This window comes from Octodon degus, unplaced genomic scaffold, assembly GCF_000260255.1.
Source record: "Octodon degus isolate 3935 unplaced genomic scaffold, OctDeg1.0 scaffold00081, whole genome shotgun sequence".
NCBI classification, from domain to species: Eukaryota; Metazoa; Chordata; class Mammalia; order Rodentia; family Octodontidae; genus Octodon; species Octodon degus.
The window spans coordinates 2,993,440-3,006,349 of NW_004524657.1; the positions used below are offsets into that span (position 1 = coordinate 2,993,440).

The 12,910-nt window shown below is 43.6% G+C and overlaps 1 protein-coding gene across 1 annotated transcript in view; it reads left to right on the forward strand.

Moving 5' to 3' along the window:
* The window catches only part of LOC101590098 (BMP-binding endothelial regulator protein), a 311,194-nt gene that overhangs the window by 175,476 nt on the left and 122,808 nt on the right, over positions 1 to 12,910 (forward strand). Inside the window, exon 8 of the mRNA XM_023721292.1 lies at positions 11,659 to 11,758. Coding sequence (XP_023577060.1) covers positions 11,659 to 11,758 — 100 coding nt within the window. The remainder of the gene's footprint in view (positions 1 to 11,658; positions 11,759 to 12,910) is intronic.

Genomic DNA, 12,910 nt, shown 5'->3' on the forward strand with positions numbered 1-12,910 from the left:
GGGTGGGTCTTGCCTCTAGCCTCTTTGCATGGAGTTCTGCTGAAGGGTTCCCTGCTGGGCCTGCACTCTGGGTGGAATGAGGATCCGCGGGCCCCGGGTCGTCTCACTCCCTTTCCTGGACCTTCGCACTGGGTCTGTTCAGGATCCTGTCAGGCCCCGGTTGTCTCACTCACTTGCCGGGCCTGTGCACTGGGTCTGTTCAGGATCCCGCAGCCCGGGTTGTCGCACTCACTCGCTGGGCCTGCGCTCTGGGTCTATTCAGGAACCCGCCGCCCTCGGTCATCTCACTCACTGGCCGGGCCTGCGCTCTCAAGCCTTAAATTTTTGTTCTAGTCTCTTTTTTTTACCTTTTTTAAAAAAAACATTTTAAAGAGAGTACATTAATAACTGATATGACATTAGAAACAATACACATTTATAAGACCAATATGACAGGTATTCAGGCATGGCTTTTGTATTACATATTGCTATCCTTGATGTAGTTGCTCAGATTGCAGATACCAACATACAGAGTTATTCAAGATGAAAATTCAACACATTAGCTGCTATTTAAAAAAAAAAAACTGATGTAAAATTTTAATACAATTACCTCAACCATTCTGTGTATATACCTGCATGTTTTTCTCCCTGTATTTTTCCCTATCTTTACTCCTTTCTCTCATCTTCATTGTTTAATCCTTAAATTTCATTTCTTTTCATTTTACTATATCTGTTGTACCTTTCAGGTTTTATTTCTTCTTTTGGGTTCTTACACTGTGGAGACAATATGATATTTACACATGTGGGTCTGGTTTATTTCACTTATGTGTTAGCCTCTAGTTGTATCCACTTAACTTTAAAGGTTCTGAATTTTTCTTTCTTTATAGCTGAGTATTACTCCATTGTATAAAAATGCCACATCTTTTTTATCCATTCCTTGGGTGATGTACATTTTTTTTGTTTCCAGGATTTGGCTATTTGAAGCTGTGCTGCTATAAACATGGGAGCATGTATATCATTGTGATATGATGTTTGCAGTTATCTTGGGAAAATACCCAGAAGGAGAATAGCTGGATTGAATGGGATTTCCAGTCCTAGTCTTTTGAGGGGTCTCCACACTGATTTCCTTAGTGGTTGTACCAGTCTACATTCTCACCAGCAGTGGAGAAGCGTTCCTTTTTCCTCACAGCCTTTCTAGTATTTATTATTAGTTGATTTCTTTATGACAGGCATTCTTTCTGGAGTGAGATGCTATCTCAGTGTAGTTTTAATTTGCATTTCTCAAGTGGCCAGTGATGTTGAGCATTTTTTCAGGTATTTATTTGCCTCTTGTATTTCTTCCTCTGAAAAATGTGTATTTTTCTCAGATGCCCTGGGTCTTTAAATTTTGGGGCCCTAATTTTTTTAGTTCTTTATGTAGTCTAAATTGGAGACCTTTGTCTGACTGAGTATTGGTTAAGATTTTTTCCCATTTTTGGGGTTGTCTTCTCACTCTGTTGGTGATTTCTTTTGATATGCAAATCTTCTCAATTAAGAGGAGGTCCCCGTTGTTAATTCTTTGAAGTATTTCCTGTGCAGTTTGATTTTTGTTCATGAACTTTCTGCCTACCCCTATGTCTTCAAGATTTCCACCTAATTTCTCTTCCAGGAGATTTAATGTTTCTATTTTAATGTTTAGATCTTTAATCCATTTTGAGTATAGTTTAGTGCATAGTGATAGACCTGGGTCTTGTTTCAGTTTTCAGCATGTGGAAAGTCAGTTTTTCTAGTAGCATTTGTTAAGGAGGATATATTCCAGTAAATGTGCTTGGCCCCTTTGTGTAAGGTAAGGTGGCTGAATGTGCTTGTAGTTGTGTCTTCACAACTTCTAGTCTTCTTATTTGTTCCACCAACCCTCACGTCTGTCTTTTTTCCAGTACCTTACTTTTTTTTTTTTTTTTTTTTTTTTTTTTTGGTGGAACCAGGGATTGAACTCAGGCCCTTATTCTTGCCAGGGAAGCACTTATTCCACTGACCTTGCTGATTTATGGCAGCGACTTTGTAGTATATTTTCAAGTCAGAGATTGTAGTATCTCCTGCTTTGCCTATTTTAGCCATCATTGCCTTTTCTATTCTTGGTCTTTTTTGGTTCAAGAGAAATTTGAGAAATCTTTTCTCTAGACGTGTGAGGTACACTAATGGTATTTTAATCAAGATTACATTGAATCCATATAACAGTTTTGGGAGTATAGCCATTTTGATAATGTTGGTTCTTCTTTCCATGAGCAAGGAATATATTCCATTTTCTGAAATCTTTGATATCTTTTTTCAGTGTAATTTGCATTGTATAGATCATTCACTTCCTTTTTAAGATTAATTCCTAAGCATTTCTTTTTTCTTTTGTTTTCCTTCTTTCTTTTTTTTTGCATGCTATTGTGAAGGGTGTTGTTTCTCTAATTTCTCTTTTAGTGACCATGTTATTTGTGTACAGGAAGGCTATTGATTTTTGAATGTTAACTTTGTGCCCTGCTACACTACTAAATTTGGTTATAAATTCTACCAGTCCCTTTGTGGAGTTTGTTGGATTTTCAATGCATATAGAGTATCATGTCATCTTTAAATAATGATAATGTCACTTCTTCCTTTCCTTTTAAATTCTTATTCTCTCTCTGTCTCTCTGTCTCTGTCTCTCTCTGTCTCTGTCTCTCTCTCTCTCTCTCTCTCTCTCTCTCTCTCTCTCTCTCTGTCATCTAATGGCTATGGTTAATATTACCAGAATTATATTTAGTATAAATGACAATAATGGACATCCTTGTCTTGTATCTAATTTTAGAATAAAAGCTTTCAGTTTTTCTCCATTTAGAATGATGTTGGCTCTTGGTTTGTCATAGATGGTTTTTATCAGATTGAGGTGTAGACCATCTATTCCAATTTTCTGTAGTGTTTTTATCATGAATGTTCGACTTTGTCAGAAGTTTTTTGTGCATCTGTTGAGATGATCATGTGATTTTCATTTTTGCTGTGTTGATATGGTATAATACATATAAGAAAGATGTAATACATTAAAAATTAATAATGAATAAATAAAAAATGAATAAATAAAAAAATTGGGCTGGCCAGATAACTCAGTAGACTAAAGAACCTGCTTCCACAGAGCATAGGATCTGTGCTGGCCATGCCCCCACAGTGTGTCTCAGCACAAGGTGTGCTGAGACAGCGATTGAGACTGGGTGTGATAGTATGCCTGTAGTCCTAGTGCTTGGGAGGCTGAAAAGAGGAGAATCACTATGAGTTCAAGCTATACAGTGAGATCCTGTATACTCTTTAGACCCTGTTCTAAATTCATAAAAAAATTAATAGCATTAATCATAATCCACAAGCTTATAAATATGAAAAACTTTCCTCAGATCCTTTGAAATTTTATTCAAATACATTAGCAATATATAAACTACTGTGCACCTCAAGGACTCCCTAATGTGTTCATGGTGCCCAGGAAAACAGCATTGTCCAGCTAGTTTGGAGAAAAAGTTGCCACAGCCTTGCACCTTTCATAGCACATATCTGCAGTTGTAGGGAGCAAAACAGGTCCTAAATCCAGTCATAACAATGGGTACCTGGAGCAAAGGCCAAAATCTGGGTTCTATTAATTTATAAAGAGGGGAGTGGCTCAGATATGAGTGACTGTGAGCATGACAGGAAATACATGACTGCTGCAATTTGCACTAGGTAGGAGGCATAATAGCATCTATGTAATATGTAAAGAGAAATCCACAGAAAGAATAGTCTGCATAACACAGTTTGAAGAAGTATCTTGTGTTTTGGGTTTGGTGCTTCAGCACTGATGTCTGGCCTTCATGCCCTGAGATATCATGGGTTCTTTCCTGAGCCTTAGTCTTAGTTCACAGTGTGGCATCACTAGGCCTGGCTCACACATGCTAGTTGGGAGCTACAGGAAGGGCATCACTGATCTGTGCATTGATTTAAAGGCTATAAAACAGGACCTAAGTTAGACCCAATTGTTTTGCTCAAAGCCAGTTGAGGGGGTAAAGAAATATCCCCTGGTACATGGACATAGAGCCATATTTCGCCAAACTGGAGACCATTGCTCTTCTTTCAAAGAGAGCCATCCCAGTGGTCTTCCAAGGATTCTAGATCTTCCTCACCCTCAGCCCCAGACATGTGTCAGAGATGTCATAGAACTTAATCCTTGAGGTGGCTGCATCTTTGTGCTTCTAAGACAGACACAGGGAAGTGTGAAACATGAATGAAAGCCCACAGCCACTTGGAATGCACCTTAAATGGCATTCTCTTTGTATCTATAACTCCTGTATCTGCTGGGTTTTCAGAAAGGGAATAATTATTCAGTTTTTCTTTTCAAAGCAAAAACATAAAACCATAAAAAAAAACTACCATACAGCTATAGACAGGAAAGAGTTAAGGCAAGGCATTTGAAAAGGAAAATTACACAGATTTTACTTTTAGATATGAGCAGAAAATAAGGCCTGCAGAGCCCTGATACAAAACTCCTTTACTTACTAACATAATATGAACTTTGTAATTTTGGGGTCCTTGGGTCTGCCCCATCTGCACATTGGCATCCAATGTTGTCCCCATATGGTGGGTCCTCTCACTTCTACCCTTGTATAAAGACAGCACCTTGCCTGGCCATCTGCAAAACATGCTGTGCAGAATGGGCCTTGCGGTCAGCTGAGACCAAGACTGGTATTTGCTACAACCTTATCAGGAACCTTGGACTACAGTGACACTGTTGGACTCTTGGGAGTCATCTGGCTAACTTCATGGGAATGCTAACACCCATCTGGGCATGCTGGCATGAGCCAGAGGGTGACTGGTCATGTCTTATGGCATAGTGGAGCATGCCCCATTGTGAGTTAGTGTGGATATCAGGGCTGGCACAGTGGCTCTGAGGAGGCCTTGGGACAACAAGGAGAGGTCTCTGACTTTGTTAACAGTGGAGGGTTCCTCAGATGCCATCTGCCAATGCTGAGGTTTTTCTATCACACTAAGAGAACAGAAAGGTAGAGACAGTCAGATTTTCTGCTTTCAGTTTCTCCTTCTAAAAGAATAATGAATAAGAAGGAGCCTGCATTTGTTAGGTCAAATGCTGTACCTTAGGATTCACACTAAGGCCTTGGCTTTCTGGAAAATGTAGCTTCTCCAGTGATGAGGACTACATTACCTTACTGTGCTGTGTGGCATCAGGCCTGAAACATCAGGTCTGAGACTATGTAGAGCAATAAATGTTGTTTCCCTACTACTGATAGTGGTGTGTGGAATAATGCCTCCTGACCCAGCATGACCCTCTCCTTGTACCTTAGACCTGTGAGTGATTACACAGGGCAAGTGACTGTGTAGATGGCATCTCATAAAGGTGTGGCTGTGGGGTGAACATCCTGTTTGTCTGCATGGGACTCTTACAAAGGCCACACTAAAAGGAAGTATGAGGAGGCCAGGCTCAGGGAGTGGGATACAGGAGGAGATGGAAACATCCTACATTAATGACTGAGTGAGAAGAGAGGCTCTGGGCCAAGGAGGGGAGCCACATCTAGAAACCAGAACAGGCAGAGAAACCAGCTGTTTGTTTAGCTGAACTGATGATTAATAAATCCAGGGCCTTCACACTGAGCTACATCCCTAGCCTCCTTTTATTTCTTTATTTTGAGACAGAGCCTTGCTGGGTTGCTAAATTCCCCAGGCTAGAGTTGTAGTCCTCTTGCTTCAACCTCCCAGAGGGCTGGGATTATAGGCATTTGCCACCAGTCTGGGCTGAAGTTTGTTTCACTTGTGTGAAGTATTCACAGAATTGCAATTGTAGCTGCAGCCCCGGGTCATAGGAGACACACAGGGATGAAGCACCTCCCTCTGGTGCCTCTGCCTTGGGGACCTGGCTGCACACTCCCATCCTCAGCCCAGAGAGACTAGGCAGACAAGGGAAGGTCTGCAGTTCAGAGACAACAGTGAGGACTGGAACAGCCCCAGCTTGGACAAATCCACGTGCTGGGTACTGCACCAGAATCTTCACACACATGAACCCCTCTGTGGCCCTTACTCAAGAGTTCTGTGGGTGATTCCAACTCACAGCCTTGGTTAGGGACCCAACACCAATGAGAGTCATCTCTGTTGCGAAGCATGAAGGTGGTACATTGGGGTTTTCATATCCAAGAGCAGATGCCCTCATCTGGCTAGACAACCCAGACCAAGGGCCTCATTGGTGGGTTCTAAATTGGGCATGAGAATGATGGTGAGAGCTTTATCCTCTTCTTGGAGGGTGGAAGGGAGAAGCCCTAAGCCTTGAGTCTCCCCATTAGACAAATGGGGCTTGAGAGTAAAAAAGCAGAGAATAGGAAGGAAGGGGAGGAAAGGACAACCTGGCTGGAAAATCCCTGGAGGCATACAAGGTGGGCACCTTGTATGGATATTTTCTTCATTATATCCTTATTTTCTTGAAAATAGCCTTGATTTGGATATTTTCTAAGTAATACAACAGGCATAATCTATTTTATCTCAGTCATTTCAGCCCAAGAAGTAGATATAAAGACGCATCTAGAATATACCAGGAGAGACACAGAAAGGGCTCAAGGGGAGGGAGCTCTGGCCATCAGGTGGCTATGCTCTGTGCCCCCCTGAGAAGTTGTCCTTTCAGGACAGAACAACAGAGGGAAGGGGCTGATCTGGCTTGGGTAATGGAACTGAATTACACATCAAGCCTGCCCTTTGTTTGCTGGATGGTGTGTTTTTTGAGTCAGTACCTGAAAGTTCAGGCCTCAGTGTCATCTCTAAGGGTGAGGACAGCATGACCACAGGGATAAATGAGGAAAGTACCCAGGCACAAGACCTTGATAACTCGGGCTTGTCACATACTTCCTGTTGGGGAAGACGTCTCTCTCTAATTCTATCCCCTTGGCCCAGCAGCATGTCTGCTTTGATCTCTATCCTGTTCTGGCCAAGAGCAGGGAAAGTAAGTGTCATTCTCTGAAACTTCAGCAAAATAAAATTCCAGGCCCAAGAGAGGCACGGCTAAGGACATCCATTTCTTTCTGTGAAGTTTTCAGTCCAATTCCTGATCCAGAGGGGCTGCTGGCTCCTAAGTCAGCTTTGCACCATGACTGTGGCGAAGGATTGGGGCCCAAGCAGAGCCTCCCTACCCAAGGTGCTTGTCCTTCCTACACCGCCCACCCCCAAGCTCCCTGCTTTCTCCATACCATCACTTCAGGACCACCAGTGAATTCCATTCTTTCCAAAACTGAGCACAGGAAAAACAAAATTTCTAAAATGTGGTAGTATTTAGCTGATTCAGTTATAGTAAATTCTACAATTAGAGAGGATTTTCGGTGACTTTTAAGCAAATGTGCTCAGGGAGCCAGGCTCTGCATCCTGATTAGGGAATGAGGGCCTTGTCACAGGCTGTGGGGCCATTTCCAGTCTCACTCCCACCAGGTCTGCGGAGCTGGAAAAGCACCCTGCATGCAGTGGCAGAGGTTCTCTTACCCTGCATCATCCCCACACTCAGGAAGACAGATTGCTGCTGTGCTGCACAGTTGCTGCTGTAACAAGCTTGACCCAAAGCCATTGGATTCTCAACTGAATCAGCTAAAATAAACTCAAGAAACAGAAAACAGACCTGTGACCAGTTTCAGGCCTGTGTTTTAAAAAGAGCTACTACCCTCAGGAAAAGCAATTGGATATGTGATTACAATAAATGACCAACTCTAAAGAGCACACTTGCTTTTTTCTATGCAAAAACCAGTTGTGAGAACCAAAAGGCACAAGTCCTGTGGAAGTTTCTACCATTCTCCCTCTTGTCAACCAGATATGAATATAGTCATTTGTGCCTCAGTATTTCAACCGTTTAGGAATTTTCAGACATATAAACAGAATACTCTAGGTTTTCCATTATTCTGGTAACAGTAGTTTTACATGTGGAAGTTAAAGGCTGCTTTTGGGTACATGAGCATCCACATTTAGTTAATGCCCAAAATATGCCAAATGTGAGGTTAGAGTGTGCAAACCCTTAGTAATGATAAGGGCGTGTGAACGCAAGCTACTCAGACTGTGCCATCTTCACACCCTCCTATATTAAAGAAGACTTGTAACTCCCCCACCCTCTGAGCTCATTATGGTAAGGGATCCTTTCACTCACTGATGGTTCTTGCCCTTCCCAAGAACATCCAGCACACAGAGATTTCCATTGTTCCAAAGACAGTGTGGCTTGGCGGCAGAACTAATATTATCTTTCAGTGTGAAGCTTTTATGAGTGTACCAAAAGTTGCAAATCTGTCCCACATATAAAGGCATAGAGGAGAAAGGAGAAGCTACAAGAAGGGGAGAAGATTCCTGGGAAGGGCAGGCTTTGGAAGGCTTTGTGGGGCAGAAGGGACGGGAACCTGATCTTGAGTGAGTCAGGGTCTTGGTAGGGGTCGGTGATGGAGGAGAGGGATAGAGGTGTGTATAAGAGGAAGGAAGGCATGAGATGTGCTTGCAGACAATAAAGAAGTAAGAGAACTGCAGCTCTCTCTTATATTGGAGTAGGGGGTCTGAAGAAAAGGGTACCCCAGTGGCACAGTGGAATTTATTTTTTTCTTCATCTGACTGTTCATAGCATGGATCTCGGGGCCACAATTCCAGTGGTGACTCATGGGACCAGGCTCAGCTACCCAGTCCATTCAGTCAGCTCTGCATCCAGTAGAGAGAAAAAGTAAAGAGTATAGGTTGTGTGTGAGGAATTTCACAGATCAGCCTGTGTGTTACACCATTTGTATTTTCTTCCTGCTGGTCAGAACTCAGTCACATAGCTATGCCCACCTGCAAGGCATTCTGGGAAATGTAGAATAACTTTATTGGGGGAAAACAGAAAGCACTGTGTCCAGGACTGACTTCTGCACTGACTTCTAGCCCACTTAGGTTGAACTTTCTCTTGAAGGCAGTGTGAGTCACGCTCAACCATGGTAGGGTAAGGCCAAGCTCATTAGTGGTGAAAATACCTCAGAGGGAGTGTGTTTTGTGTCTTGCATTCAAAACCACATCCACATTACATTTGTGACAGATCTTCAGCCATATTGGTCAAAATAAGGGGATGGTGGATGGGGGCCAGAAAGGAGTCCCAGACACATGAAACTTTCCCATAGTTGAGGCTGGGGAGCCAATCAGCACTGTTGTGACAGTCGGTAGTGTAGTTACTGTAGAAATTTATTCATGTTTAGAAACAGAAATGTTAACTCCTGTTGTTTTAACTCTGGGTTTCCTGTAGAGCCACAGATTGTGGTTTAACCAGAATCCCTACTGAACTGGACTCATGGAAGCAGACTGTGAACTACGACTGTGTTCCTAGGCAGGGCTTGGAGCTTCTCTGGAGGCATTAATTGGCACACAGCCTCAGGACTTGGGCTGTGCCACAGTATCGCAACCCAAACAAAATAAAACTTGACTCAACCAGCAAACCCAGACTGGAGTTCAAGTTACTTTAATGGACTCTTGGGAAACACAAACTGCAGTCGCATTACCTATGCAAAGTTTGCCTTTTGACCTTACGGTAAGGGAAATTACTGTTGTACACGTAATATTTTGCCGAAGTGTGGAGAATCTAACCCTTTTGTAATTATGCAGTGTTTTTAAATTTTAAAATATGCTTGGAAAATAGATGCAAACCCAACAGGAACAGAGTATGTCAATGAAAAGCGGCATAGATTCACCATCCCAATATTTTGTCCAATATGGCTGAAGATCCGCCATCGTGCTCTCTGTATGCCTGAAGGAATCCAGCACACAGTTGCATTATGTGGCCTGGACTACAGCCTTAGGAAGTTGTTTGCACAGAAATTTCTTTAAAATGAAAAGCCAAGGTAGCATGGCCCCATCATTCCTCTGATACAGCTTTTGTGTTTTGTGTGTAAGCTGGGACTGACCTCGGGTTGGCACAGACTCAGTTATCCACCTTTGAAGTCTTGAACTTTAAGATTATGCAGAACTGAGTGACAAATCTCAGAAGAGCCTGTGATTTGGGCAAAGATTTTTAAGCAATTCATGCTGATCTGGAAATAATCTAAAAATAACAGAAGAGCTATTGTTGGTATTTTCAGGTGTTCTCTATTAGTTTAGGGAAGAATCCAATATGAAAGAGGCTTAAAAACAATAAGTATTTTAAAAGAGGTGTAACTTGCTCTCATTTTCATTCTTGCCCACAAAAAGTAAACTGTAATAATAAAAATGGTCAGAACAGGAGGGGAAAGCCAAAGCAGAGGGAGACCGCAAAGGCCAGAGCGGGAGGCCCCGTATCCCTAAAGCCAAGGCTGGGGCTGCTGCGGCAGACAGTGTGGGTAACTGTGTGAGGAATGGCTGAGCGTCTTCTTTTGATTTTAGAAACAGCTCAACATGGATTTGCTCTCTTTTGGCCCAGAGACTTTCTAACCTTAAGTTTCATTTTCAGGCCCTTTGAGATATTATAAATTATTCCCTGTAGTCCAAAGTTAGCCTGAAAGCTAACTTTTGGCTATAAATTTTCCTGGGTTCTACCTCTGATCTCAGAGAGGCCGCACCACTGAAATTTCAGTTCCCTAGTGATCTGTTTACCAAATTCACTTATTTTCTAACAGTGAAAACCAAAGCCTGTATTTCTAAAGTTCACAGCAAGTCACACTGTAAGAAAGAATTCTCACAATCCACAAACCAGCAAGCTGGTTACTGTGACTGGCCTGGAAAGTACTTCCCCCTCCCCTTTTTCATCTGCCCAGCCTTCTGAAGAGGCATTTCTACCATGCTGAGGATGCAGAGTAGGTGCACCTGGTAAGAAGAAAGAGGAGCATGTGCTTCCATGTGTTCCAGAGAGGAGAGGTGGAAGAGGGGTGCGAGATTAGGAAGCGGACAGGGGACCGGAGGCTGTGGCCAGACGGAAGGGTGAAGAATGAGGGTGAAAAAGTAAGGAAGATAACTGAAGGCTCCAAAACTTCTCCCATAGGCTTCTGAGGCTCTGCAAGTTCTTCCAAATCAATCATCAGGGCCTATGCTTAATTAATGGAAACAGACATGGTTAGCTTACTGAAGCAAGGGGAGGGTTCTTGTGACCACAACCTTCAGTGCTTCCACCGTCAGCAGGTTGGCCACTTCTGCTGGCTGAGGCACCATTAGGCCATGCCAGGGTTACTTGCCAGCTGTGCAGAACAGAGCCTTCCTGGAGGAGGCTGTCTGCAGGAGCTACATGTAGATGGGGGTAGAAAGAGGAGGAAAAGTCTCATGAAGCGCAGGGTTCCTTTGTGTGTGTGAGGCTGGAGTGAGGAGGGAGGCCCTGAGGGCGTGCCCCACTCATCCTGGTTTGAATGAAATTTCCATGGTGTTAGGACAGAAGTCTCAAGTCCTAAGCAGAAAGAGAAGCTGGTTACCCTAGACCTACTCCACAGGCACTGTTGAAAGGGACAAGACAAAGGCAGGTGGTGACAGCCGAGGGGAGGTGACCCTGGCTGTGTTCACTCATGGGAATCTGTTTGAAGCTGAAGTTTGTAGGGTCCACAAGGAAGGTCAAAGGCTGCTTGAGGGAATCATAGGGAACTGGGCAGTCCCCAGGCACTCAATGATACAGAGATTCCCAGGACTGTGGGGAAGAGCCCTAGGTCTGCTCCAGAAGTCTCGCTTGTGCCACCTGTACACACTGACTTTTCTAAATGTGCCTTTCTCTCTCTCTTTTCTTAGGGAGGCAGGACACAGTGCACGAGAGAAGTCTGTCCCATTCTCTCTTGTCCCCAGCACCTTAGTCACACCCCCCCAGGACAGTGCTGCCCCAAATGTTTGGGTGAGTGACTATTTTCAGGTCAAAGAATCATGATTGTCTTCCGGGAGTTCCTGTGGAGCGTGTGTATGCACACTGCTCCCTGGGGTTCTGAGATGGCCCTGGTTGCTGGCTTGCTAGAGACACCTGCTCCCTGGATCAGACGGGCAGAAGGTGTGAACAGGGTGTGGCTTCTTCTCTTGTCTTCCCTTGATCTGGAATCTGAGATATCAGATGACACAGAACACAGCCCTCCAAGAGAAGAGGACTGTTTAAGGCTGTTAGTGGCACATTTGTTAGTGGTGGTGGGAGTGATGGCCCGGAAGGGTGCAGACTTGGTTCCCTGCAAGGGCAAAGGGTGCAAGTGGACAGCATGCAGTGAAGAAGAGGCTTGGCAGGAAAGAGGGAGGAGCAGCAGGAAGGGAGGTGGGCACTTTTCCTGAGCACTGATTGTGTAGCAGGTACTGAACTGTACACTATATGTGCCTTTTCTCATGCTATCTTTTCAAGAAGTTGTGAAATACAGTTAATAAAAATAAAGCCCCTGTGTGCACAGAGGTGCTGTTTTTAGTTTTATTGTAGCAGAGAAGAAAGGTCCCCACCGAGTCTTGGGGAAGTAGGGCTTGGGGACAGATAGGGTCTTTAATCTCTTTTGGCTTTGTGCTCTGCTCTCTTTCTCTTATGTCCATTTTGTTTTTGTGAAACATGGTTTTGTCCCATTAGACCTCCTGTCTTTCCACATCCTGAGGTGCCCTTGCTTGAATGCTCCTTCAGTAGATTTCCTACAGCTGGGATGGGTGGCTATTCCATGGAGAAGCTGAGCTTCCTGTTCCTGAGAGGGCTCAGTTACTCCAACTTGAGGCTCTCAAGGTCTCTTCTCTTGGCCTGTAGTCTCCTGTAGTTAGGTCACATCTCCTTTGCCTCCTCTCTTTTCTCTCACAGTTTGCTTCTCTGCCTTGAAAACTTCTTGCTGACCCACTTTTCTCATCCAGAAGATTCCCACAGCCAGACTCTGAAATCTGTTTTCTTTTTATAACCAGATCGGCAAGTTAAGGTGTGTTCAGCTACTTCAATTTTCTCTCTCTGAGGGCTTCTAATGTAGTTTTGTTTTGTTTGTATTATTTTGCTCATTTTGCTGGGACAAGGTCTTGCTATGTATTTCAGGCTGGCCTTGAA